This window comes from Rissa tridactyla, chromosome 11 (genome assembly GCF_028500815.1).
Source record: "Rissa tridactyla isolate bRisTri1 chromosome 11, bRisTri1.patW.cur.20221130, whole genome shotgun sequence".
In the NCBI taxonomy this organism is placed as follows: domain Eukaryota; kingdom Metazoa; phylum Chordata; class Aves; order Charadriiformes; family Laridae; genus Rissa; species Rissa tridactyla.
This window is the reverse complement of record NC_071476.1, coordinates 19,650,174-19,678,004: the sequence shown is the minus strand read 5'-3', so window position 1 is coordinate 19,678,004 and position 27,831 is coordinate 19,650,174. Positions and strand designations below refer to the sequence as shown.

General features: G+C 39.8%; 1 protein-coding gene across 5 annotated transcripts; it reads right to left on the bottom strand.

Annotated features, from left to right (window-relative positions):
* Positions 1–157: 157 nt before the first annotated feature.
* MATR3 (matrin 3) lies at positions 158–27,231 on the bottom strand. Of its 5 annotated transcripts, none has more exons than XM_054217116.1 (15): positions 26,789–26,881; positions 17,638–18,716; positions 13,086–13,147; positions 12,525–12,566; positions 12,155–12,258; positions 10,988–11,040; positions 10,370–10,495; positions 9,608–9,733; positions 9,259–9,429; positions 7,828–7,959; positions 6,453–6,496; positions 5,586–5,976; positions 3,556–3,949; positions 2,842–2,963; positions 158–1,228 (listed from the first exon to the last, which is right to left on the bottom strand). In XM_054217116.1, exons 2-15 carry the CDS (start codon positions 18,526–18,528, stop codon positions 1,178–1,180), a joined length of 2,709 nt encoding a protein of 902 aa, XP_054073091.1. In that variant the 5' UTR covers positions 18,529–18,716; positions 26,789–26,881; the 3' UTR covers positions 158–1,177. The 5 variants fall into 5 exon arrangements, with proteins under 5 accessions (XP_054073091.1, XP_054073092.1, XP_054073094.1 ...); XM_054217117.1 differs by lacking the exon at positions 26,789–26,881 and adding an exon at positions 22,862–26,446; XM_054217119.1 differs by lacking the exons at positions 17,638–18,716; positions 26,789–26,881 and adding an exon at positions 27,156–27,231.
* Between the last annotated feature and the right edge of the window lie 600 nt (positions 27,232–27,831).

Genomic DNA, 27,831 nt, shown 5'->3' with positions numbered 1-27,831 from the left:
GGAAAGAGAAAGAAAAGTTATGCAGTAAAGCTGCTAAATCACAGGTGTTAAAGCATGCAAATTTTAAAGAGAGCTAGAGTTTCAGTGTGGTATCATGAACACAGGAGTAAAGAGTTCAGTAGACACATTGGTTAACATGCCAAACATCTATAACAAATTACTGTTGCCTAGCTTTGTTTATTGGTAAATCACTTTAGTAACCTGAATTCACAAATAAGCAGTAAATAACAAAAACTACAGATAAACACAGGTTACACATGCAAATTCCTGTTCACATATCACATGTGCAGGTACATTTAAGAGCACAGTTCTAGAGATTCTTGACAAAACCAGATTTTAACAAAAACAGTTTTAAAATGCAGGTATGAAAAATTACATGTGGAGAATATAAAGATACCTTTTTACATTTCAGGACTCAAATGCTGCTTTTGAATATACTAGAGATGTACGACAGCTACAAGATTCAAGTAAAAGCAGGAAGAGCTCAAGGAAATAATACTGGTCAGAGGAGAATGGGCATTTACTTTTCACTAAAAATACACGGAATAGCTGAATAGGAAAGTCTATCAAGAGCTTAGGAAAAAAAAATCACAAAGTTGTAAAGCTGACTAGCCACTAATTTTCCTATTTGCTATATAACAGCAATGACATTAAAAGAAACTGCAATTCAACATTTAAAAATGCAACTTACATTTAAAGACTTTTTCAAAAGTGAAATGCAATGACATCCCTACACTCCAAATTAAATATCTGCTAGGCTCAGACTGAAATACGGAATGTTCTAGATAAAATAAAAATACAGTGTTACTTTTCATTTTTTATTGAGAATGGAATTGAAAGACAATTTCTGAAGCTTGAAAATAGTAAGTTTCACTTAAATGAAGTTTTCTTCCCATAGATGAGCTTTCCACAAGGGTGCAAGATTTTTTCTTTAATAGCTTGAAGTGTCAAAACAAAAAACTTGTTGCCATTCTCACATTAAGAACAAATGTTTGTCATTAACTTAACTGCATATGCTTTTTGCTACAACATTTAACACATGAACAGACCTATAATGCCTACTGTATTTCACTAAAACAAAAAAGAATACAGTATTTCCATCTACTACTTGTACTGCTTTTAAAAAAGATTAACATTAAAAACGAAGCCACTGTTTTCCTTACATCCTTCCTTCCTTTTAAGCTTCTTTCTTTTGCCTGTGGTCTTCTGCCATTTTATCCAGAATTTTCTGTTAAAAGAAAGCAATCACATTTTGGATATATTTAAAGTTTCTCATCAATAACAGAAACATAAATCCAATTTGCAACTCGTAAAATCTGTGAATAGTAACTGCAAAGGTGATAACTAACAAGACCGGCACTTCTCTGTATACCGAAGCGGAGCTCCTCTGAAGCACCACGTTATCGTCGTGTCACCGAACACACAGCTTGCCACCAGTAAAGACCAAATGGTGGCCCCGAGAGCATTTCCCTGGCCGTGCTGTTAGCACCTTCCCGACAGGCCGGCAAGCCAAGGGAATTACTGTCCATTTTGTCATGGACTTGTGACAGCAACCGTGCCACTTACCTGGTCAGAATTCGCCACCTATAGAACTAGGGACAAACCATCTCCCCTCCCTAGAGAAGGGGTCTTTTGGAAGTTTGAGGAATTTTGTTATCATTTTGATGACATTTGGTAGTAACAGCAAATCATCTATTTATTTACTCATTGCTCTCAAAGTGAGAGAGACTCCCAGCTAGAGAAGTGCCTTGGCATTGTGAAACAAAAGCTGCATTCTCCCCCCCTTCCTCCCCCAATTCTAAAACCACATCAGTCTTACAAGAGTCTTTCAAGAGCAGCTCGCTAGTCATCTGTGCCATGGAAAAGCAAATCCAACCATGTTTCATTTAAGCAAGTGATAAAATTAATGAACTGGGACTATTTTCCCCACCTCCCCTTTTACATCAAGTCTTTAAAGTCCCATAATCAGGTACCTCAATGGAAAAAAAAGGAAAAAAAAAAAAAGCTATGGGTGATGGATGAGGTGGGTTTATCTTACTACAAAGATTCTGCATGGGAATTGATTTTCTGATCTACTCCTTGACAGTGTTGTTTGCTTTGTGACATTTATTTGTGCCATCTGCCTTCCAGGGCCCTGTATTTGTTTAGGGTTCCCTATTACTGCAAGGGAGAAAGCAAACGTTTTGAGTTCAGAGGTGCCACCTTCTTTTCTACGGAACCCCCGAGGTTTGTTTCCAGCTCAATAACCAACTGGTATGAAATCAATTTATGTGAACACTGCGTTATTATTAGAATGTTGTTTAGGATTTCCCTTTCTTGGAGGTGGTATTTAAAAGCAGCTCACAGTGCACAAAGATACAGCAGCAGCGTTATCATTCATGCCATGCAATCATGTGATACCTAAGCCAATTAGAAATTGTAAAACATGCTCACAAAATCAGAAGTTGCAAATATGGAAATTTAAAAAAAAATTATATAAAAAAATTGAGCTTAAGCTCTGTTGACTGGTTAAAAAACACTCTCAAAGGGGCAACTGTAAGGGATTTGAGTCATCTGTATTTACTCTGCACCACTACTTCTAAGCCTGGCCTTTACTCCAATCCGAACACTCTCTAATTCAAATTTACCAAGAAAAATAATGCTGGAGGCCATCTTAAAAACGTGTATTCTGCATATTATTTTCACAAGATGATGTTTTGGAGAGGTCTAGCTTAAGTTATAGAATAAGCCAATTTCCACTACCTGAAGGCTTTTTTTTTTTTCCTCCTCAATCCAGTCTCATTCAGCTCTATTCCCCAGGAAAGAATCACGCCATTTAAAATGAACAAGTTTTTGCCTTACCTTCAACTTTTGATAATGAGGAAGGCTGCTGCAATGGGTCTTTTTTGCAACATCTTCATTTGTGTAGAACAGGGAACACAATTTGCAATAAAACCCTGTTTTGGGTACCACATAATTCACACCTAGAGAAGTAAACACCACAAAATAAACTAAGAGATCTACTCTACATCATTTCTTTTAATGTCATATGTCATTTCAGCTAAATCTTAAAACCATAATTCACTTTACATTAAAAGCTGCTTTATCTTTAAAAGCCCTTGTTTTAGTCTAGTCAAGCCGGGGCCTAGTAATAGCTAAGTATGTGCAGGCTTTTCTTTTTTTAAATTTAAAATCAACCTTTCAGATTAAGGGTCCATTTTATTGGTTCCTTCAAAAGAACTAACAATGTTCTGGGATCAGTTTCTGAGTATTTAGTATGAATCTAAACTATTACCACTATTGTGATTTGTGCTATTAATTGGTGTTGCTAAAATATACCTCTTCCGATTTAATTTCTGCCTAAGGAAAGTGTTATGGAGAACTGTATGAAAATAAGGGGAAAAAGAAAGAAAATACTATAGGGTTAGGGGAGGAGTGAAGAAGGGGAGGAGAGCAGGAAGCCCTAAAATGAAAGGCTCAGCGGCAATGTGTTGCCAGAAATTAAAGTCAAATGGAATGAGAAATGCTACTGCAATGCAGAGAGACAGATTTGCAAAGAAACGGAAACAGCCTTACCAACAGGAACGTTTGGCTGGTATGGCCCAATCCTAAACTCATCGGGAACAAGAGACTTCTCTTGGACACTCTTTGTTTCCTGCTCATCCTGGGTGTCCGTATTTTCATGGGCATTTTTCTCAGTATCCTGTGCTGTTGCGGTATCAGAAGCTTCTACAGTTTCAGCCTTCAAATTATCTTCGGTTTTGGTTCCATTTTCTAATGTTTCATTTTCCTGCTCTGGCTCCTCAATCTTGTCTACTTTGATTTCTGCCAAACTATCATCGTTTTTGGCAGCAGATTTTACTGCCAAACCCGACTTGCGGAGTTTTTGATGATCCGAGTCTTCTTCATCACCAACCTCATCTAGAGTGACAAAACCTTCCATGCTCCGCGGAAAGCCACCCACGTATCGCTGTTGAGAAAACGATTTACTTATGTCAGCTTATTCTTAAATGTTTCCCTCAAACTGTCTTAAGTTTCAGAAGAGAAATATTGTCTCCAAATTCCCTGGAAAAATTCTTCCTTCAAGACCTACTTTGCTCATTCAAAACGTTACTCAAGCATGCAAAAGCGCAACAAGCTCTTTATAAATGTACTCTACTGTCCCAGAATCAAGCGTTCAATTTCAGAATATATATTATCTTTTTTTGCATCATGAGGGTCCACTGTTTTATCATATCAACATGTGATCTTCAGCTTAAGAACTTCAGTATCTTTTTGCTTTATTCTTACTTTGAAAGTCCTTCTAATACAAGTATTTTAAGTGGAAGTAATTTTGGAATGCCCAAGTTGTGCTTCTATTCGAGACAAGATCCTCAAATTCATGCCTGCATAAAAGGTAAAACCTTACCAGAACAATTCTATGCCCACTAAGTGTATGAAAGTTAATTAAAAAAAAAAATTAAAGAACTATCTTTCACGTCAGTGGAAAGCTTAGAGATTCTGCATTAGAAAAACAAACAAGAGACCATCCAAAAACCACCAACTACCAAAACTGTGGAGGTCTCCCAAAATCCAGCTTCATTAAAAGCCAGTGAATCTGTCCAAATTCTGATTTTTTGGGAAACATTCCCGCTGAATGGAGACATCAGCATTCCACATGATTAACCGCAATTGTGAGTAGCACTGAAATAGCGTTAGCTTTGCATCTGTGCTCTAAGGATGTAGGTCTTCGAGGGAGCAAGTTTGGGTTTTGAGGCAGTTTATCATAACTGATATGGACGTAATAAAAACCAATCCCTGCCGTTTGCATTGGCAGTATTAATCCCAACACCACATAACTAGCCTCCTGATAGAAATCCTTCTATCTGAAAACCATGTACACTTCCTTCATTACGGAACACGCCTTACTTTTTTGCAAGTCAACATTCCAAGTCAATAAAGTTACTAAAACTCCACATCACCAATTATGATTTAAAAAGCAGCTGGTGGGACATAAAAAACCATGAGAGTGTGGGATCATCTGGTGGGAGAAAGGAAATTCACAGCAAGTAGCCTATCACTGAAGACACCTTCAAACTAATTTTTTATTTTTCCCCCTCCAATTGGAAATGGGCCTTGGCTAACCGCAAACGGACTTGCCTACTTTTCTGGTTAAGTGTAAACTACAGATGTACATACAATTTTGTGCAAGACTAGATTACCATCAAGTCCCAAATAAATAATTTTTTGACTATCACTGCTCTGCGCTCAAAGGAGTAACTACAGCCAGTCTCACGAGAAATTGCTCGTGAGAAAGCGGTTCCTGGCTGCTCAGTATTAATCAAAAAGGGAGTGAAGAGAAAGGCAATTAAAACTCCAGGAAGCAACATGGGTAGAAGGTTAACAGGTTCTGTCAAAACAGAGTGTGATTTATAACCGATTCCATTTGCAAGTTGCATCCAATGGAATCTTCCCATTTTCTTCCGGGAGCTTTAATGCCTGTTTCTCTTCAGACAGGTGTGCCACGCACGTGTTTTAAAGAACAGGATCTGAAATAGGATGTACTGTGGGGTGCTATTTAAGTTAGCCCGGGTTTTCCACACTTGGGTACCTCACTATACGATTACCTTTTTAAGCTTTTTCTTTGTTGCTGGATTGGCCACAACATTCCCCTCGGTTTTTATGGTCACTTCATCAGTTGTGTCCTTTTTCTCTTCAGTAGTCACATCGGCTAAATTGGCAACATCTGCATCATCTCCTGCCGAGCTGCCGCTTTCTAACAGTGCTGCTGCTTCCTCCTCATCCACTAGCAGCTCATCTTCAGATTCCAGGAGTAAACTGGGCTCGTCTTGGTCTGCCTGCTCACCACTTTTAGCGCCTGATGGCTCAGCAGCATCATCTTGTTTCTCCTCTTTCGCTTTATCTTCTACACTGCCACTTTCAGGTTTCTGAGTAGCGTCTGGTTTAGACTTCTTATCACTTGGAGAATCTTTGCTGTCTGGAGAGTATGTTCTCTTTCTGTAAAGAGCAAAGAATACCTGGTTGTAAACCTGAAGAGACCCCAGAAACGACTAATAAAACCAAAAGATAGGTTATGTTTTTCTAGACAAGCCTGAAAAAGATTGTGTTTTAGTTCAGGAAAGGGAAGGTCGAAGGAAACCTTGAAGGATACCATTCTTAAAATACACAAAAGGCTGCTGCAAGGATGAACTGTCCCTACAGGACAGGACAACTGCTCGTGGGTTTTAATTGCAGGAAGGCAAGACTAATTAAGGACTGGAAAAGATTTCCTGAGGAGCCCAAAGAGGCTGTGAAGTCTCCATCATTAGAGGAAGAGGGTAGGTAGCATATTAGAAACAGTTGATCTCAGGGCACAACGAACACCAATTTGATCTCAGAGCTCGCCTGACTTCTTTTGGATAATTGCTATACACTGGATAAGGTATTTTCGTATTTCTTTTAAACAACATTATGCTTTAGCAATAGGAAATTACCTGGTTTTATCCTTCTTCAGCAGTTCAACTCCTTTGTTTGGAATCTAAAATAAAATTAAAAAAAAAAATTAAGTCACAGTAGAGCATTATTTATGCAACCTTTGCAGCATTAACTCAGACCAGACAGCACAATCTAGCCAAGTGCTTCCAATTACGCTAATCCACAGGTACTCTTTTTTTCCATGCCCACTTTCCAACCAGTTAATAAACTATTATGTTAGACGGGACATTACCAACCTAGAAATCCCATGTCTTTATTCACAGTAATTACCAGTTATTCAATATAAACCAAATAGGATTATCCTGCTCCAGAAAAATCATACACAATTCCTCTTTTGTTTATGAGCTGCTACAGCATGGTGCAGGCAACGGCACAAATCAGTCTCAATCTACACTCTTCTCCCTATCATTAGTAGCGGGCTACATGGAAAGCTTTTGAAGACTCAGAACACTTAATTTATTTAGGAGTTACTCAACAGGAAATTCCACATTTATGGTAGTAACATGGAAAACTATTCAATGCATTGGTTAAGTATTTGAATTTGCCACAAAGTGTTCATTTTTGGTGCGTGATCATGTGCAATAGTAAGATTTCTTCATACTCTGCAATAGAAAACGTATGTTTTTGAGAGATAGCTTGACTGTTCAGATTTCTCCTGCTTTTTAGGAGTACTGGCCTGGTGTTTTGTCAAAAAAAGCCCAAACAAACAGCTATCAGCCAACTCTTCCCTCCTTGATATGAGCTGCACATGCAAAGCTGCAGTTACGTCATCAGTTTTGACAAATCTTATTCTTAAAAATGAGAATTTAAGGTTAAGTCTATCTATGTAGTTTCCCCACCAGGGATTAAAGGATGTCATCCAACACAGGAAACGCATTCTGTTGTAATACTTCGTAGTTTAAAAAGCAGTCCCTAGTGATATTTTGTCTTTGCTCTGTACACAGGAGTACAGCTAAAAGGAGAACCCAACCAAGAGTCAGGAATTAGGCATGCAGTGTACGACGACATAGTTCTGCCACCCAGCTTGGTCTTACTCTCTGATCATTTTCAGAGGAGGGTGAGGAAAAAAAAAAAGAGAACCCACATTACAGAACATTCTAAATGGAGAAATTTTCATCAAAATCTACACCAATTAGTCTAAAATCGAAATTCTAGTAGTTGTTTGGGGTTTGTTTAATCTGAAAGGAAAATCCTCTTACTTTGTTCTAGGCCTCACCAACACCATACTCATGCTTAGTAACTGCACTTAAGTAGCCAGAAATCACTAAAGCAAATCCTTACATTTTACAAGCAGCACTGGATTCTCAGTGATACCTGTCTCTACTTCATTTTACACCTTACAATTAAAAAAACCCCTAAAAACCGACTACTTACCCTTAACACCAGTTTCTTGTATTTTTCAGATAAATCCACTTTCACACACCTGCCTTGGAACCAAAGCGCTTTGTTGGCACAATGCTCGACCATAGCTAAAGCATCTTCTCTGGTCTCCATCTCAATGAAAGCCTGAAAAGATTAACACACACATTAAAACCCACTGTGAAATACACAACACTTCTGCAGGCAAAGCTATTCAACTTAAAACACAACATTTCCAAATGCCGAAACAAAATTTTGAGATTCAGCTATACCCATCCTCTCCAAACTTGCCTCACATTTTAAAATTTACCAACGCGCTCTATACACCCCAGCTTTTCAATTCAGTTAGTATCTGTCCCATAGAAAGGTCTGAAATGAAACAGCAGGCATTTAAATAATCGGCAAAAAAGCTCACCATAAATTAAAATATTATTCCAAATAAAAAGCTTCTGGACAATGAAACTCATTTATTTGGTGCTTTAGTATCCGGGACTTCTAGGGTAGCTAAGCAACTACACCAGTATTTTATTTGTATTTTTTTTGAGAGAAGCCTGAAACAGAAAGGCAGCGGGTGCTGGTTATAGGCCCTGCGCTTTGTGAGGTGTTCCTCCAAGAAACAAAAGCCTACGACGCTCTAACTTTGCTGAACAAGTTTTTAAAAACACATCTGGGCTAGAGTATCTTTGGCAGATAGAAGAAAGCTGTTTCTGCATCCAGTTTAGACCACAAGGGATTTTGTTCTTCCAGTGAAATAAGGTCAGGGAGGACTTCCTAGGGGTCATACAATAGATTCTAGTAACTTTTCATTCCACAAGTGTGGCATTAGGGGATTCAGGCACTCAGCTCTTTGAGAAAGTGCTAGAATTTCCTATTTAACAAGGGAGCAACAAACTGGGACAGCAAAGCTGAAAAAAAGAGAAGGGAACTATGTACTTTAAGGTCCTGCATATTTATAGAAATCATGCACATCCAAAGCATTTTACTATACACGTGCAATGCACTATCTTCAAACATTTATTTTTTTTTTTTTTAAGAGAGCCACAGGACTGCTTTTGTTTAGGATTAAAGAATGAAAAATAAAGGGTAAATTAAAGAAATGTGTTAATAGTGGAATATATTTGTTAATGTTTCCTAGATAATGCTTTTTCAGCCTTAAATAACAGTTCCAAGACTCCTAGAAATCTGCATAACAAAAAAATTAAGCCTCGTTGCTAAATATACCTTCTTCACAGCTGAGGCCTGTTTTTTTTTTCTTAAAGCAGCTCACATTACAGCAACATTTGTCAGTAAGCGAGAGGGCAAACCACCACCTACATAGTGCCCTAGTCATTTCCATATCTATGCTAGTGCAGAAAGTCTACGCGTGCACCAATTAAAGGCACATCGTTTCTTCACCATTAAAAACCTTAAGTTTCAGATCTTCGCACACGTATCTCCCTATGTTACCTGGCTTTTCATTCTCATGAGTATGTAGTTCTTAATTTTTCCATACGGTTCAGCCAGCTTGAGAACTGCGTTGTCAGAGTATCCCGAATGTGGTAAATTGCTGAGGTGAATCACACGACCAAGTTCTGGTTTTGGTGGCTCAGTTTTTTGGTCAGGTTTACCCTCGGGTTTCTAAAATTAAAAGGGAATGAAATTTAAGTGCATAAAAATATACATGGATGAATGTCGCTTGATTAACTTGATACAGCTGAGAAGTACATAAATTAAGAATAACAAATGCAACAGCCTCATAACACTGACTGCCCCAGACGAAAATAAGGCAACGTTAAAAAAGCAGAAGTGTTTTTACCTTTATTCTTTTGTATTTCTGTGACAAGTGGACTCTGACCGGTTTACCAAACACCAGCGCAGGTGTTGTTGAATAGTATTCCACTGCAGCCTGGGCATCTTCAGTGGTCGACATTTCGATAAATGCCTGAAATCATATCAAAACAAATTAAGTGCTACTCCTTCAAAAATTAGAATTTTTCTTTAAAAATCTCAAGTTCTTCCTTGTTTTCCTGCAAAAATAGCTGCATCAAAAATGAAAATTGCTTTTTGGTTACGACATTAACTGACCCACAGAACTTGGCACGAATTTCACATACTTTATTTAGGTGCACAAACAGAACTATTTGGTGTGTTTACATTCCACCTAGATTTGGATTCAGAACATTCAATTGCTTCCTGTTTTTTCTCTTCTATGGTATTGGCTTTTTCCACACTCAAAATATGACACACTGTATAATGCAAACTAAGACCAAATAAGTTTTAAGAGAATATTAGAACAATTTATTTATTTTATTAGAACAATATTAGAATTTGCAGACATAGTGTACTTTTGAAAAAGCTATAAACACCCAACAAGAGGGATTTTTTTAAACAATATTTAAGTTAAAATGCAGTACTACAGCATTTCTGGAAAGAAACTAGTCACTCTTCCTTTCGCACATGTGACCTTGGTGACATGTGGGTCATCTTGCTTGGTAGCTGAGCAAGCCCTTTTATAAAAATTAAGTGTGCTGCAGACACCAAGCAGTGCCAACAGTGGTACTAAAGGGCCTTATCTTACCTCATTGATTTTGTTGAGAATCAGGTGATTTGTAATTATTCCAAACGGTTCAACAAGCTGAAGCAGCTGATATCTCAAGTTCTTTCCCCTCTGGAAATCCATGATGTGAACAACTCTGCTTGTTTCCTGTAGAAGACAATGCAACCATACATAACATGAAATAAAAATGCGTATCAGCTAACCTAAAAAGACAGTCTGCCAAGGCTCTGCTCTACTTTTATCATTTTTTTAAAAATTTTTTTTAATCTTTGGTAGTAACCAAACCAAGACGCATATAGAAAAGGCATAGAACCTCCAGGGATTCCCAGAGGAAGATGCCTGCCCAGCCAAAGTTGCCCTTCTGTATGTTCATGTCCCACAGCTTCATCGCAAGAGAAACGTTTAAATAGGGTCTGTGCAGTTTTGGAATAAATATTTTGTAGAGTACCTGGCACAATGAAATCCCAATCTTATTCCAAAGCTTCAGTATTTCCACACAAATAAATCCTAAGATTCCACTTTTAAAGACAATCCATTCATTCATTAAAAAAAAATAATCTTATGAAAGCAAACAAAAAGCAAGTAACATAAATTTGTGGGGGGTTTTAAAAAGAAAAGTAACAAATATTTAATACTAACCACTCTGCCCTTTTGCATGTGTCTCGGTCCCTGCATATTTCCATTTCCAGCTCCTTTAAGAAATTAAAAGAACAAGCAAGCTTAGTTCAACCGGTATTAACATGTCTCTTCCCAAGTTCTTAAGAGATATAACGCATTTGTAATACTAAACCAGAATGATGTCAAGTTTTAAAAACTGAAAAAGCTGTTTGTTTGTTTCAGAGCTCTTGTAACTTGAGGTCCTCCCCTTTCTGATCATTCTTTTCAGTTTAACATTGGAAAAAGAGCTGCATTTACTTATGTGCAGAAATAGCAGAGAATAAGTAAAGCCCATTGAAAAAAAAATCTCTTGTTTTAGAGTAAGATTTGCCATTGCAAAACATCTCCGTACACATGTGAGATCTCTTTAACTAAGATACACTTTTTACAACTGGGGTTTTTAGATGCAGAAAAAGACGCCTAGTTTTGGTTCTAAAACACACCAATTCTATCATAATGCCCATTTTACTAGGAAACACCTGAAAACCGCTTTTTGCTCAGTATTTCAATGAAGTTAAGTATTAATGCACCCATCATCTAAAAATTCCTTTAAAGCGTCTGAAATCCTCATACTCTGTCAGGATACCTAGGTAAATTAAGTAGTTTTGCCTTTTAGTCATTCAAACTATTTAAAAGGTAGGAAGTAACAACTTCAGGCAAGAACCTGATTCTTAGCCTGCCTTCCTGTGAAGAAGACGCTTGCATCATCTGTCTTCCCGTTTCTCAGTTTATATTCAAATCTATTTGTCAAATTAATTTGAAATTAAGGGGGAAAAACACTTAGGACACTGAATGCTTGAAAGTGTCACTAAAAAAAGCCCAAACAACCCCACCGACATGTAGCTAATCAGAAGACAGATAAAAAAAACAAACTTATAGACAGGAAAAAAATACAAGTCCAGAACATGTGTAGATTAAACGTAATTAAAAAACCAGCCATAATAATGTGGTTGGTAGTGAGCAGATGGTAGAAAGGTAAAAGGGTGGGATCTGGGTACCAGTCTTTGGCCAGGGAGCGACTAAAGTATTTCAGTTCCACTGCGCAGAAAAGTGTTTTGTTTTGTTATTCTAAAACACTGATAACAAATTAAAACAAGAAATAAAATCATGAACTTCAGTCTTGTAAAAGTAGGTGCCTGCTGACGTTACCTCTTGGCCCAACTGGAGGTCCTCCAAGGTGGAATGGAGGTGGTGGTGGTCCCAGAATTCCTGGTGCAGGGTTTGTGGATTGCTGCAACATAAAGGGATCACCCCTAGAAAGAACAGGAAAGCACACCTTTCTTTTAAACAAACGAACAAAAAACTGTGAAAGCTTTAATTCTTAAAAAAAAAAAATTCCTAATTTCTGCAGAACATATAAAGAGGAATCAGCTACTTTTACTGCTGCTCTCCAGCTAGCAAAAAACAAAGGGAGGTATCCGTTTGAAGAAAAGCAGGTCTGTTGTTTCACGTAAAACATTAAGAATGTCCTCTGCTTCAAGTAAAAATTACAAATCCTTTAAAATTCATTACTACTTACATTCCATGTCCTGAATCACTGTCAGGATTCCATTCTGGGTATCTTAAAAGAAAGAAAAATAGAAAAGGTAAGACAATACAATCTCCTCTACCTATGTAATAATGTTCATACGAGCAGCATTACCGTCACATGTTACACAGGTAAAACACATGGTAACATTGCCCACTAGAGACATGAGCTGTATCTATCGACAGGCTGGAAGCGCTATTATTAATGAGAAGCTTCCTACACTATATGTAACATGGCTGCCAATTTATAATACAAATCGCACAGTTTGTTTTACAACAGAAATTTAGAAGTTGGTGTAAGCGACTAGTAAATAAATTGCAACAGATTCTCAACTTTCAAGGTCCAGCTCTTTAAAATGTTACACATACATCCGTAGGATTCAAGTTATGAACCGAGATCCCTTTTTTGTCCTGAAGATTCTAAGTCGCATGTTTTTATTCCCTACAAGGCACCGCATGTTTTCTAGACCTGCTTTGTGCAACGTAATTGACCACTCTTCATTTGTACATGCCCTCACACCACAAGAATGTTTACTGTACTCCAAATTCATACATTTCAAGCAGCAGCTGACAACGTCGGCTGTGAGTCGCTCCATTGATATGATGGTTCCACTCCTGCAGCAAAGTAAATAATTAAAAATTAACACCCACGTACGGCAAACCATTTTTAACAAAATAATGTAGCATAGCGCAGTATCTTCTCTTCTAAGTTGAAGTATCGAAGATACATACATAGATAACAAAACTCTCTTTTTGTAGTGCTTTAAAGACACTGAAATTGGACCTACCTCTTAACGCCTAACCTGGGTGAAAAGGTGGCTGATGAAAAATATCTTGCAATCTACGGGCTTGATCCTGCCTCAGAGGTGCAAAGCTTACCAGGGGATAACTGCTGCAGCATTGCAATTGCATTTTAGAACTGGATGCCGAGATATTTTTTTTCCTTCATTAATTTTAGAATTTCCTCCACTCTCTGCTTCATTCCTCAGACTTTTAAAGATTAAGGTGAACTAAACGCTCAAGTTTTTAGAACCATAAAGAGGCCAAGAAATCGCAAGGAATTCAGAAAGGAAAGACTAAAAGCAATGAAAGTGCATAGCTAGGACAAACTACTATACAGCTGACATTTAAAAATATACGTCCATTTGCAGGGAATAATCAAGAAATAAAAAGGAGATCTCAATCAAGATGGTACAAAGGAGGAATAATGGAAACCAGATCAGCCAGGTAAAATTCCTTCTGGTTCTGGCTTTAGCACTGGCAAGGAATGTGGGCTTTCTACTTTTTTCTCTGCAGATTTTGTTGATTATGAAGGGAGTTTTTTATTTCAAGAGAGGAGAAGGCATGGGGACTCCTTTATTGAAGTATAGAGTGCCTGATCTCCATACACTTACATTCTTACAAGTAACAGCACTACTTTGTGCTATATTTGCATTTGTGAAGTGACAGAACTTAAGTTTCACTGCTGCACACCTGTGAGCCACAGTCTAATTTCCCCTCTGCTGCTCTTCAGTAAGCAAAGGCATCAGCAGAGAGACACGGGGCAACTCAGCTTTAGGTTCTCAGAGAAATGAAGGGGAGAGTAAATATAGATCTTTGGGGGACAGTTTAACAACTGAAGGTTTCCTCTTCTCAGCTACATTTTCAGCTGTGAACATGTGTGCTGCATAGGCTGATTGTTTTATCTGTCTCTTCTTACACGTGTGTTCCTGCTCACCACCCACAAATGATTTTTTCCTAATCCCTCATCTTTCCTGATTTTCAGTTTCAGCCACACTACAGCCACCCTTCTGGATACAATAAGACACTCCAGGGGCTTACTGTAGCCTTTCCACATGCTAGATGCCTACAGTGCACTTTCCACAAAGGAGAAAAACCTGGATTTAAAGTCTCCCATAAAGTACCGTCGTTAGACTACACTGCAACATTACTCCATGATACACAGAATATGACATGGAGTAAAATGAAACCTTCACTCATTTTATCAAGAACATGAAAAAGTGGTGCTCTCAGCACAAGATATAGGCACTGCAACTATAAATTAGTAACACGCTGGCAATTAGGATGAAAAAAAAAAACCCAAGCAAGCCTATCTACCTACAAAACATTCACTACTTAAAACCAAAGCTTCTTCAGTTTAAAACTTGCTAACAAGTTTTAGTGCTATACTACAGACAACAGACTTAAAGACTAAAAACCCTCTAAATTTGGGTGCACAATCTGTAAAGCCATGGTGGCTGATTCTGCTAGATACACCATGCTTTGAAGCTGTCTTAACATGCAATTTAAAATTATTATAAACTGAAATAGACATTATCTGCAATCTGGAGCCAAAGTTTGGGAGATATAATTCTCATTATACTTCAAATGCTTTTAAATTGGCAAAAAAGGGAGATCTGATATATAACTTAGGAGTTTTTTCCCCAGGGAAAGTTTTCAGAACAACAATGGCTCATCTACATTATTAACTTTTTGTATTTAATAAAATTCTTAATCTGGACTTCCCTTGACTCCCTGCCTCTACCCAGCCTGAGCACCACTCCCTGCTGTTTCAGGGCACTAGATATTTACAGACACGAATTAACATGAACACCCGAAGTTAAGATAGAGAAAATCTGAAGGGAGTTTCTTAAAACTCAGATTACCTTTTGCCTCAACTGATGCAAGCAAGAGGACGCGCTGTTCTTCAGAAAATTAGGGCAAATTTAAGGACCTAATTTTAGATAGCCCTCTATTAAGGACACGGCCGTGTTTTTCCTTTGAGATTTATCACTGTTTGAAGTGTTTAACCTCCACATTCATCTGCTCATGTGGCACCAGCCTTTTTCTTTGGCAGGGAAAATAACCCCTCCTCATCCAACAACTCATTCCTTGATAAAGGGATCAGGATTGACAAAATGTCTAAGGGAACTGGGGCACCATTTACTTCACAATTAGAGAGAAAACAAACTGAGTCTTAAAATATATACACAGCAAATTAAAGAAGCAATTAATAACTTGGCTAAAAAAGAAAAAAACAGAGGACTGGCCTGCCAGCTTAACTTCCACTAGGGGTGTTTAGCCCCCTGCTCAGCCTTAAAATACACAGTGTTTTATCATATGCTTTTAAAAAAAGTCGTCTATGATATTTTTATTTGGAGATGGGGAAAATGAGATTTTGATACTGCAATAGTAAGTTTACATTGTCCCAGCTAAGAAAAGCATTCCCTTTCTGCTTTCCATAAATTTTGGTTCAGATCAGATTACGTTAAAAGTTAAGTTCTACTTGATTCAATTTTGTGGGAGACACAAAATAAGAAATTCTGTAACTGTTAGGTATGCAAGGCAGAGGAAAAAAGGAGAGAAAGAGAAAAATTCTTGCAGTGACATGATTTCTGAAATTAGAAACGAAGCCCAAACTTGGGTCACAAGAAACAGATGATCCAATCTCAAATATTTTATGGTGTACTAGCAGTTTAATCAAAGCATATTCCTATAAAAAAAGATGGTTTTACATGTTACAGAAGAAGTCAGCCATTTAAGTTATGCTGTCAAAAGAATTTTGTATTTCTCATACCTGGAAAGATATTTCACGTTGGATATCCTTTCAATAGATCTTCATACCAAAGCAAACTAAGAAGCATGAAGCTTTAAAATAAAGTGCTAAAAAGACCCCTACTTACAGGATTACTGGTTGCCATCTTCAAGGGCCTCAGAAGTTTATGTTTTCAATCTAACCAAATGAAGTCCTTTTACAGAACTGAGCATGGCATCTAAACTGGCAACACTTAAAACCTTTTATGAAAATAAACATCAAATATAGGAGACAAGAAACCCGGATTACTGTGATCATTTTTTTATATAGAAAGTAATTAAAGCAACACAAGTTCATAAACTGTCAGATCAGCTGGAGTCGTACAGCGCGTGCTCTAGAACCGGTTTGATCAGTTCCTTGCAGGGACAGAATAATTCTCGTGTTTCAGTAAGATTAGATGTACAGAAGCAGCACTTTGAGAGGTAACTGTAAAGAAATGGTTAGTAACAGCAATTCCACATTGCATCAATTTTACAGTAATAGCATGTATTATATTTTCAATTGAAGGCCTTTGAGCTAATTAGCCACTAATTGTGACAAGAGGGGCACTGCATTAGCCAATTAGCCAATTAAATTGCCTAGTATACTGAAAATCAGCAAGATGAGTAAAATTGGAAAAGCTGAAAGTGAGAAGGCTCTGGAAATAATGTCCGAATAAAAAGGCCTTTTTGAGTAACCTGCTACCTTTGCAGAGAGTTGAACTCTCATGAATAAACTAAGAGGGAAGTCTCAGCATAACCGAACACACCCGAAGATCCACTCTACTGGCGAGCCAAGTAAAGAACACTACGAGGAACGCAGAGCGGGATACTGCAACAGCAGACTGATTGCTCGGAGAGTCTACAGGGATAGATGCAACATGTGACAATAAAAAGTGAGTCTGAAGTGTCTAAGAAAGTTGTGAAAAAGGAGAAAAATGACGACAAATTTCAGCCATAGTATGAGACAGAGTGTTAAAGTGAAATTAAAAAGGCAAGAATGAGCTAATCTAAAACGTAGTTTTTACTTTTGCAAATAAGTGCCAGGGCTCTACATTAACTCTTTCCCTTTGGACAGGGAAAAAGCAGAACTGTGCAAGAATGCATCTTAACTACATATAAATCAGCAATCAAGACAGATGTGGAGGAGAGCTGAAACTAGCTTCCCGAATAGCACAGTAGATACACTGCAAAAAAACCCCAAACCAACAAAAAAAATAAAAAAACCCACCCCAAAACTGCTTGAATGCCAGATGTTTGTGGTTAAGAGAACATGTAGATGTAAAATATAAATAAGATATCCCAGTAGATGATAGCTGTTTGACTTGAAGTTAAGCAATCGGGGCAAACAAAATACATTAATGTAAAGCCCTGGTTTACAGTGTTTGTTAACAATTACCTTGCAAATAAACCAAGTGCCTTTTTCACTCTCAAACCAACTTTCAGATCATTTCAAAAGCAACCAGGCTATAGAAATAATTACAAGAAATAGGTAAAAACAGAACAGATACTACAACGTAAAGGAAAATAGAAGTATCTGGTGCATAACTCACCTTATTAGAATGAACTGGCATATCACATATAGAGCACAGATGGGGATAACCCTTCGGTAAGAATCCATGGAAGTCTTCAATATTGCTATTTGGAGGAGCACCTCTCTTTTTCTCAAAGAGAGATCTCTCGGGACCAGGACCACGACCCATTCTGTCATACTCACTGTCAAATTTATGATAGTTATGCGAAGTCTCACCATAAAAAGATTCATCCCTACACCTTTCTCCATCTCTTAATCTGTCATCTTCATAATCCATTCTGTCATAATAACCAGATTCTTGAGAACGACTTCCATGGTCATAGTCAACCACTGGGTTGAGACTAGGACCACGATCATCAAAGCTATCTCTTCTAAAATGCCTTTTTTCTTCCCAATCATCCCTAGGTACTCTGTACGGTGGTTCCCGTGTGGATGATCTGCCATCTCTACCATAACCTTCTTCAGCTCTCCTCCTTTTAAGTTGTAGAAGGATCTGAGGCAAGTTTTCAGGAGTAATCTTGTCCTCGGGATAGCGACTCAGTTCATCTAAGTCTCTAGCAGACAGACCAAAGCTGGCCAAAATGTTAGTGGCCTGGTCTGCATCTCCACGGTGCTGAGAAGACAAAGGGAGCGGACCTCTACTTCCAATGTTAAATATAGACTGCAAATTATGGGAAGAGGTACTACCAGAAGACAGTGCACTATGAGATCCTTGTTGGTTCAATGAAGAACTCATTCCAAGATTCATTAAGCTAGCAAGGCGTGCAGTACCCTGGTTCATCCTTCCAAGAGATGCTGGCATATTTAAAGACTGGGTAGCAGCAGCAAGAAGGCCTATTCCTGCAGAGAGGTCACGCCCATGACCTTGTGAATCCCTACTCAGAGATGACTGCTGGAATGACTTGGACATTGTAGAACTAGAGCTTGTCTACTTTATGGATCAAAAAAAAATTCTTTTTTTTGTTTTGTTTTTAAGATGTTTGAAAAGAGAGCTCACACTAGAAAGCTAGGCAAACTTCACTTCAAAAATGGTAACGCCAAGAAAGAGGATCAATAATGACTGCAGATCTTCTTCAAGCTGAGAAACACCAGACAATTCTGTAGAAAAACAAGCAGTTTTAGTCATAAATCCCTTTAAACAGATGCTGTTTTAAACTTATGCATCATGTTGATCTAAAAACATTAAAGATCTCAATCTTACAAGGCTTTTATTACATAACTTAACAGATTCAAGAGGTACCCAGAACCTACATATATCATTTCAGATAAAAATACAGTCGTGTTTCCTATACATACTACTCTTCTACAAAAAGCTACTTTCATACCGAAGACAAGTGAATTTCAGAAGTTTGGGATGTCTGAAAGCATCTAAAGTTTACTAGCATATAAGCCTTGATCTCTGGTTAATGGTTTTGTTTATACCCTACATTACTGTACAGCGTCCATGAGAAGACCACAAAAAACTTAAGCCCATAGAATCCAAGATGATTTTGGCATACGATACATATTTGAAAATGAAACCTATACCACCACAGAATAGGACGAAAGGAAGTTAAAAGTAACTGAAGTTTGGGCAAAAAGTTTCTGCTATAAGATCTGGTAAATAAGACCAAACATAACAGTCAATCTTTTTGCAGTAAAATTCAAATTACCGATGTGAAGACAGATGTGAACAAGAAAAATAAGTTTTAAATTTTGCAGGAAGTAAACAAGACCTCTTGCTCAAATTGCAGTTTTACAGGTAATGGCACTTCGAAGTGATTCTTTACTGTGTTATATTGCAGCCGTGACATGGGCCTGTACTGGCAGACCTCAAGCTAAACAAGGTCAGGCTTGTAGTGGGATGGGAGACCCAAGGAAAACCCCAGCCCTGCAGAAAGAGCCACTAGGTGAGTCAGGAGATGGCACGGCACCCCAGCCAGCCCTGCAGGACAGCGCTGTCCCTGTCTCTTACCAGCAAACGGCTTCTTCCTTCGTTCAGGTCTGACACTCTGACACCATGACCATATGTGGTAGTTAAAGATCTGCCCTGTGTTCCATGAAAATACTGACCTCATATTTAAATAGTTGGTTCAACTGCATTCACTTGAAGTTTTCACCAAACAGTGTATCAATATCCACAGCGTATTTTATGGTGCAATGGACAAATTCCATAAATTTCTTATTTTACTGCAGAGCAGAAATAAACTGTAATACTTCTCCCCATACTCTTTCAGCCTTGGGACAGATACACAAAATTTAAAGCGATTCAACACACATGAAAACATTCCACCAGGAATACGTTGTTCTTGGATCCACAATGCGCTAAAGCCCTTCCAAATCTCTGCAGAGCAGTTTTGCTTCTCCAGCACTGCCACTCAGATGTGCATAAAACACATAATCACTTGAAAAAAAGAAACAGGCATAAATTGCATAGCTCCAAATGAAATCAGCTTCTAACAGAACAGGTACGTTTGGGGAGGAATGGAAAGGACAAAATGAAAGCAAGGATTTTTCCTTGAAGAGATCGATTCTGCAGAAGGCAATTTCTCTTGTACTGGGAACAGAAGAAAAAAGACCAAGGTTATGAGCATGTCTCTACCCCAACTGCCTACTCAATCCAGAGCCCTGTTTCAATAGCACATAAAGTTTCTTCTACTTTAAGTTGAAAAGCACTTGGGTTTTCTTTCTCGGTAGCAGCGTGTTACAAAATTATGTATTTATGTAGAAAAATAATAGATTCTATGAGAGATACATAAAGCACACAAAACCCACACAGCTCCATCTTTGAAAAGTAACTGCTTTATACAGTTTGCTACGTATTCTGTTATCAGTACATCTAAACTCATATTTCAGCTGCGCTTTTCAGATCCACATATGTTGGAGTTACTTCAAAGTAAGCTTAATTGTGTAACATTTGGTTAAGAATAAAAGATTGAGAAACATGGGGATGAAAAATAAGTTTAAAAGTAGAAGACGACAGAAAAGCGCTGCAGAAAGCTTTAGACGAAAACAGTAAAACAAGGATATAGGGAGAGCAGACGCGGCAAATTGAGTGAGATACTGAGGACAAGCTGGCCACACTAAAGAACACCTGAATAGAAAGCATTTAAGAACTGTACTGTAAAAATCAAGACTCTTTCAAGTTCAAACACGAGACAAACACTAATACTCACTTGAGTACCAGGTTTTATCTTATACACATTCAGTAATCTTCAAAATACTCTATGACAGTTTTACCATTTAATCCTTACTCCTTCCACTTTTACATAAACATTTCCTTCTACTTCATTCCCACACTTACCGAACAATTTGAAGCTGAACTTACTAGGTTCTTCATAAAATCAGATATTCCAGGGGGTTTTACAAACCTGACCCCAGCAGCGGTTCAGCAGACAACCATGTGGTCAGGAAAGGCACTGTGCGTCCTGCTGTTAATGCAAGGACCTGCACTATTCAAGTTTTCACTAAATCAGGAAAGTTCTCCACTCTTCAAACATACCCTTTCTCTCTGAACAGATGCTCAGTAATCCTCTTGTCACAGTTTTCAATTGGCTGTTCATTGTCCGCTGCTCTGGAGAGATTAGCGGAGAACAAAACCCAACAATTCCCAGACTGGCAGGGACCTGGACTGCAGAGGACCGGACTGCAGGCCATGCTTCGACCCCACACACACAGGGAGGTTTTGCATAACCATACTGTGCGCAAAGAGAAAAATAAAACCAGGAAAGATGGGGAGAAAAAACAAGACAAAGAAACAAAGAGGAACAATCTTATGAAAAAGCATGAAGTGGGAGAGTAAGACAATCACACGATGAAGACAGAATATAACGCTGGCGGTTGGTGTGCTAGGCAGTAAACTGCCCTACACCTGATTAGGTATTCGAGTGGAGTTACTAAACAAAAACTAGGTTTCTGAGACATTGTCAAAAATCACTATTTATCACATCACCATCATCTTGCAATTGCTGCTGTGCTCTACTCCTAACCATCCCCCTTCTTTTAAGATCGGATGAAGACAACAACAAAACAAGGTGGGGGAAGAGCTCTAAAAACCGTACCAAAGAATGTTTAACTTCCACATGGTCAGGTTTAATACGTGATTCTAAGATCGCATTTCTCGTGTTGAACACTTCTGAAAGATTTCGTGTCAGTATCTGATTAGAGACAGGTTCCCACAGACCAGTGCCAGCTTTTAAGCGCGTGTGCCATCAACTGAGTCACCGCAACAAGATGAGTGTGACTGAACAAAGCTGTCTAAAGATCCAGACATGATTTAGTAGAGTTGAAAGTGTTAAGCTAATTGCTCTTCGTGTAATTTCACCTATACTGGGAACAGACAGGCTTTCAGATATACATTTTTAAGATCTGTGGACAGAAATTTGGCCATATTAGGATTTGAAAATATATAATATAAAGCAACCTTGAAATAAGTTGAAAGTCAAATAGATTTCCAGACAAATGGGGACAATGAAAAAACACTTTATATCTAGAAGTTGCAAAAGAGATTTCTGTAAAGGCAGACAACAAAAATAAGAAATTTGAATCCTACCGAATACACTGCTACCAAATAAAGGCCAAAATAAGGCTGACTTGCATACACTATACAAGGGTTTTCTTTTCGTGTAAAACTGATTAACTCTTTTCAATAAAGCTTATACAACTCTTGCTCCACATAAATATTAATTTTGTTCCTGAAAAGATTAATTAAGTGAATTCTTGGGATACACTGATTGTGGTAAGCACAATAACCTCAGATTACCACCTTTTATGGCACTCCAGTAGGCTGAAAGTAGTTCCCTAGCTCCCTATTTCTTCTACCACTTAGTTTTAGGTTTGGTTTTTTTTTCACCTGAGTATATATATTATAGCTTTAATATTAATCTCATTCTTAGGACAACTCATCTTGTACCCATTCCTCTTCCACTATTTATAGAAAAGTCTCAAAAATGAAAAATAACTGTTTTCACTTTCTAGTCAGTTTCACTTTCACTTCAAAAACAAAATTATTGAGAACATATTGAATGTAATCAAGTAAACTCAATTATAAATACATAAAGTAATTTGCAAGCTGAAAAATACACCCTCAATTTGTAACGGCACAAAGCTCTTGAATACAGCACACCCCTGGAGGAAAAAAAAAGTCTCTAAGAAGTTTCACACCCACAACCCCTGCTTTTTAGATAAAAAACTACAGATTTTTCTTCTCCTCCTTTACGTGTTACACTCAGTGCAGCAATCTATTCCCCTATGGAAGAACTCACATGCTCCTTGACAAAACTGTCTCCAGCGCATCATGGCAAAAAAGGTCATTGACAGAAGAGATCTGGAAGTCCAAGTGACAAATTTAGACAGGCGTCTCCCCGTGTTGCTCCGAGAAATAATGGTAATAAAAACAAGAACTTGCAAGGGAATTAGAAGCAGATGTTATCTAGCTGCTGAATAACTGAGTACAATGGATGTAAGTCTACCAGATTACTTTAACTCAGACAATACAGAAAAGGCCACTGTCTTTCCAAAAGCAAAGGAGGAATTGTCTAGCAGCCTTCGAAAGAGGAAAAATGCAGATTATCACCCAGTTCAGGTACTAGTATTCACAGCGGTTATTTAATATTGCTGTTTCACGTGCAAGAAAACAACTCATCTTGTTCAACCAATCTTCAAAGGTCGTCACCTCAAAAATTCAAGCAGCACCTGGCACACTGTATGCATGCGCTTTTTTTGTGCGCAGATTAGACAATCTGTTTCAGGCCTCGCAGAACAACTGGAAGAGTTTCATTTCTTAGGATTACGTTTAGCTTCATCTCAGTGACTTGCTTGATCAGAGGAGCACATAATAATCTGAGATCTGAAGTTACTGTAACAGAAGATTGCTTCAGAACAGAGAAGTATTACATATGAAAAAGACTTATTTATAAATGGGAAACTAAAATGACTAGTTGAGCAGTTAAGAATCTTGAAGAACTTATATAATTTTCAACATTTGAATGCAGAAAAGAGCACTGTAAAAGAACCCAACTTCCTATTTCCACTCATTACATAATTTAATAAATTCAAGCATCCCTCTTTTTGTAAGAAGTGCATGGAAAAAAAGTGCATTTATTGCTTCACAGAAACAACAGAAGTGAAAAAAGGGGCCGAGGAACAGTACAGAAAGAGTAAAGGAGGCAAAAAAATGTTTATTTTTAGAAAGAGATAATAGAATGGCCAGGAACATACAGAATAATGGCTGTCACGATTATGTCTACAGCTTCCATGCACTCCTTCCTACTACTTGTAAGTCCACTCTTTGTCACTACCTTCAGAGCTGCAACTCCACATTAAGATGGATGTGTGCAGGTTCCAGCACCTACGAAAAGCTTCATGAAGCCATGAAGACTTGGTTCAACAGAAGGGGTCTGCTAAAAACAGTGTCACTGCGGAATGATACAGGATCTTAGCCTGGAAGCTCCAGTAATAACGACCGTTATGTTCATGCGCTTGGCAAAGCAAGGAGACAATCACTATTCATTCACGTCAGTTTTGGAGATAAATAGTCTCATGGGCACCAAAACTTTGACCAAAAAAAATATAAAAATCACAGAAAATACCACAATTATTTTTTTTTTAAATAAACAGGTTACATATAAAGTGATCCAAAGACAGACCTATCAGAGAGTTAATCAGCGTAACAGAGAACTAATTTCACTTTTTTTTTTTTTTAAAAAAAAAGAAATAAACAGAACACTTCTGTATTCTGATCTGGTAAGTGATTAAAAAGTGTTCTGACTAATCAGTGAATGTAAGTTTGCCTCCAGGCATTTCCAGAGCTGGGATAAAATCGCATTCTTTCCCAGCTGAAATCTTGCATGAGGTTGTAGAGATGTAGTCTAGTGGCAGAGACGAATCAAGGGACCGACTGTTTTAGTGCTCAAAATAAAAACTCTCTTGTTTAAGTTATGACTACATAATATGGTACTTAAACACTTGCAAACTAAATTAGTTCAGAAATATTGTGAGGTATTTGCTTTTGTTTTCAAGACTTGCTGACTTGAAGCACCGAGGAAGAATGCAAGCAGCATAGAGGCCACAAAAATACACTCATAAATTAACAAATAAACCAAATGGAAATAATTTCTTTGCAGCTTTGCTTACAACAGCTTCTCCCCCAGATTTGCTGAGCTACCCAGAACACTGTCAAGTATTAGATTACAAAATATCTTCGCATTCAACAGAACTCTCAGCAGAGACCTGTGCGAGTCACAGAGAAGAGCAACAGACAATATTTACTTTATTTCCCACCAAATTAATTTAAGTGTAGTCCTGAATAAACCAGATGGCAACCGTATTTCAGTTGTACGGATCATAATACAATGGATCCTTAAATTTAGTTTGGAGCCTCAAGGACTGACTCTTCTTCCCTCCTCTTTAATCGGTTTTTAGTTTTTAACTTTAGGAACATGGATATTCATATTTTTAAGGATGCATTTAAGAATTTCTCTTGGTTATTCTTCCCATCATTTAGCCCTGGCATGTACTTAACAACTAGACATGTGCAAAACACTGGAAACTCAAGTTTTCAATAGACAGTAACTTCAGATAGCTTCTCTAAAGCAAACAAAAAAGGCTTGTGACATTGCCAGCCTCACCAGAATCCTTAGGAAGCAATCAGAACTCTTGAATTTGTTTCTTACATTTCATCTCCTTACCTAGTGCACAACGTGAAAGTAAAGATATTGGGTTACCCCTGAGCAAACACATGCAGAAGGATCAAGTGCCAGCAACCTCACTCAAATTTAATTATTCCATGTAATTCAGTAACGAATCATTTTGTGTGGTTTTTGATAAAATTCAACACAGAACTCCACTCATTTATCGGTAATACGTTAAAAATGTTAATATATGATTCACTACATTTTGAAAAAACTAATTTTAATATATTAACGTTTCCAATGGATTAACACGTTTCAAATTTCAGGAAGATTAAACCACTGATCAATAGATTCTTTATAAAGAAGTATCAGAAAACGTTCCCTTTTCCTCTTCTGAGGCACTAAAACGACACAGACTGCTTTTAAGAGACTCATATTCTCAACAAGAGTTGCTCCCTACTTATCTTACTCTAGGAAGTCAGGACTGCCTACTCCATCAATAGTTCAAAAAACTCGAGGAATTTAAGGCTGAGTAAAAGGAATAAAGACTATTCAATCGTTTAAAACAGTATTAGATTTTTTTTTTCCCCAAAGGTATGCTTTGTGGAAAGGAAAAAAGCTGCACCTTTACAAGAAGGGTATTTCAGCTTTCTTTCTACAGCATAAATGTTGCATTTATTACAGCAAAGCAGTTCTCCAGGTTCCCAGAAAGTTCTTTTTAAACTTTTGCTTATTTTCAGCATAGGTGAACTTTATATCTCATCACTTTTGACTCTGGAAACAAAATACGTACATAAAAAAAACGTTATTAGGCCACCACAGGAGGAGGGGGGGGTTAAATCCCTGCAGCACGATTTGTAACAACAGGTTAAATTATATGAAAGTGAAACTGAGTAGAAAGAGGAGTCAAACGGATGCTTCTACTGTCAGCACTCTTAATGCTCGATTCATTAATTCTTAATGCCATATAAGCGTCAAACCCAGCAGTTTTTGAGACTAAGGGCCTTCAGAGACGTGGGGAAGGCACGCACGTTGCTGACATGCTGTTCGGCCTCCGAGCGGCCGTTTTTGGGGGCTGGGGAGGAAAGATGCCGGCCCTGAGGCCCCAGCGGGCACCAGAAGCGCCACTAGGGCGCTCCGGTAAAGTTCCAGCCAGCGGGCGAACCGTGGGTTTCGCCGGGGTCACCCCTGAAAACACGTTTAACGTGTTCAAACACCGAGCAGCCGAGCGGAGACCCCTCTCCCCGCCCTCAGCGAGGAGCGGACCCCCGGCCCGCCGCTGCCCGGCATGGCGGGGGAGGCCGGCCGGGCCGCGGGGCTTTGTTCGGGCCGGCCCGGGCCGCAGTACCGTCGGGCGGCGGGCGGGGGCGCCGGTTGGCGCTGCGGGCGGCCCGTGGCACCGGCCGGGCCCGCCGCTCCCGCATGCGCCAGGCCCGTTCCCCCCCCTCACCGTTCCTAACGGGCGCCCCCCCCCCACCCAATCCCCTCACGGAGCAGCGGCCTCCGCCGCCGGTTCCTAACATGGCGGCGGGCCGGGGGCGGGCGCAGCGCCGCTCCTACCTGCGGGCCGGCGGGAAGGAAGGGAGCGCGGCGGCGGCGTCGCCTCAGCGTTGGCTGCGGCCCCGGCGGCGGGGGGGGGGGGGGCAGAGGGGAGGGACGGGGGAGGGGGGGGCTGAGGGAAGAGGCTCGCGAGAGCGCGCCCGCCCGCTGCCCGCCCGCTCACGTGCCCGGCGGCGGCCGCTCCGTGCCGTTCCCGTTCGCCGCCGCTCCGCTCGGCTCGGCGCCGGCCGCCCGTTCCCCGCCCTCCGTGTGGGGATGTGGCCCGGGGAGAGGAGGAGGAGGGGAGGGGGGAAGAGAGGGAGGAGGAGGCGGTGCTGCCGCGCCGGGTCTCGCGAGAAGTGGGGGGGGGGGGGGGGGGAGCGCTCACCCTGCTCTCGCGAGAACCCCACGCCCGCCGGCCCGCCGCCCGCCCGCCGCTCATTGTCCGCGCGCTCCCGCCGTGGACGATGGGAAGGCGCTGGAGGGGGGGGGGGCGTGGCGTGGCGCCCGCCTGACCCCGCCCCACGGCTCGCGCTGAGGGAACAGCGCGGGCAGGTCGGGGGGCCACGGGTTCGCAGCCGCCCTCAGCGCCGCCCTCCCGCACAGTCTCGCTGTCCCCGGACGCCACCGCGGGTGACAACCGAAGGGACAGTCCTGGGGTCGCTGTCCTCTGAACCCCTGGTAACACCAGGAAGAAACGCGTCCCCAGCGCCGGCGGAGGCAAACCCTCCTCAGAGAGAGCCGGGGCCCGCCTCATGGCTCCCCTTAGCACTCCCTCTCCTGCCTTCCATGACTGGAAAGGGACGAACAGGTGACACTACCCAGGCATTTTTGCACGTATTTGCCCAAGATAATAATTATTCGTCACTGCCACTTGGCTCTTCTGACCCCAATGCCTCGTTACCTTTGTAATCAGGCAGGCACTCGTAGTCCCTGCAGCGGCCTAGGCCGGGCAACGGGCACAGCCATGCTTTGTCCACTCAGGCCAAGGACTGCTCTCCTCAGCAGGATGGAGATGTTACCATCTCTAAAATAAAATTTAAGACAATGGGCTCTCGATGCCT

Bases quoted from the DNA above. Each gene is read 5' to 3' on its own strand.
- MATR3 (XM_054217116.1), bottom strand. From the start codon at position 18,528: ATGTCCAAGTCATTCCAGCAGTCATCTCTGAGTAGGGATTCACAAGGT. The intron at 12,567-13,085 runs GTATGAATTTGG...CTTTCTTTTAAG, and splicing joins TGTCAGCTGCTGCTTGAAAT to ATACCCAGAATGGAATCCTG. The intron at 10,496-10,987 runs GTTAGTATTAAA...TGTCTTCTACAG, and splicing joins ACATGCAAAAGGGCAGAGTG to GAAACAAGCAGAGTTGTTCA.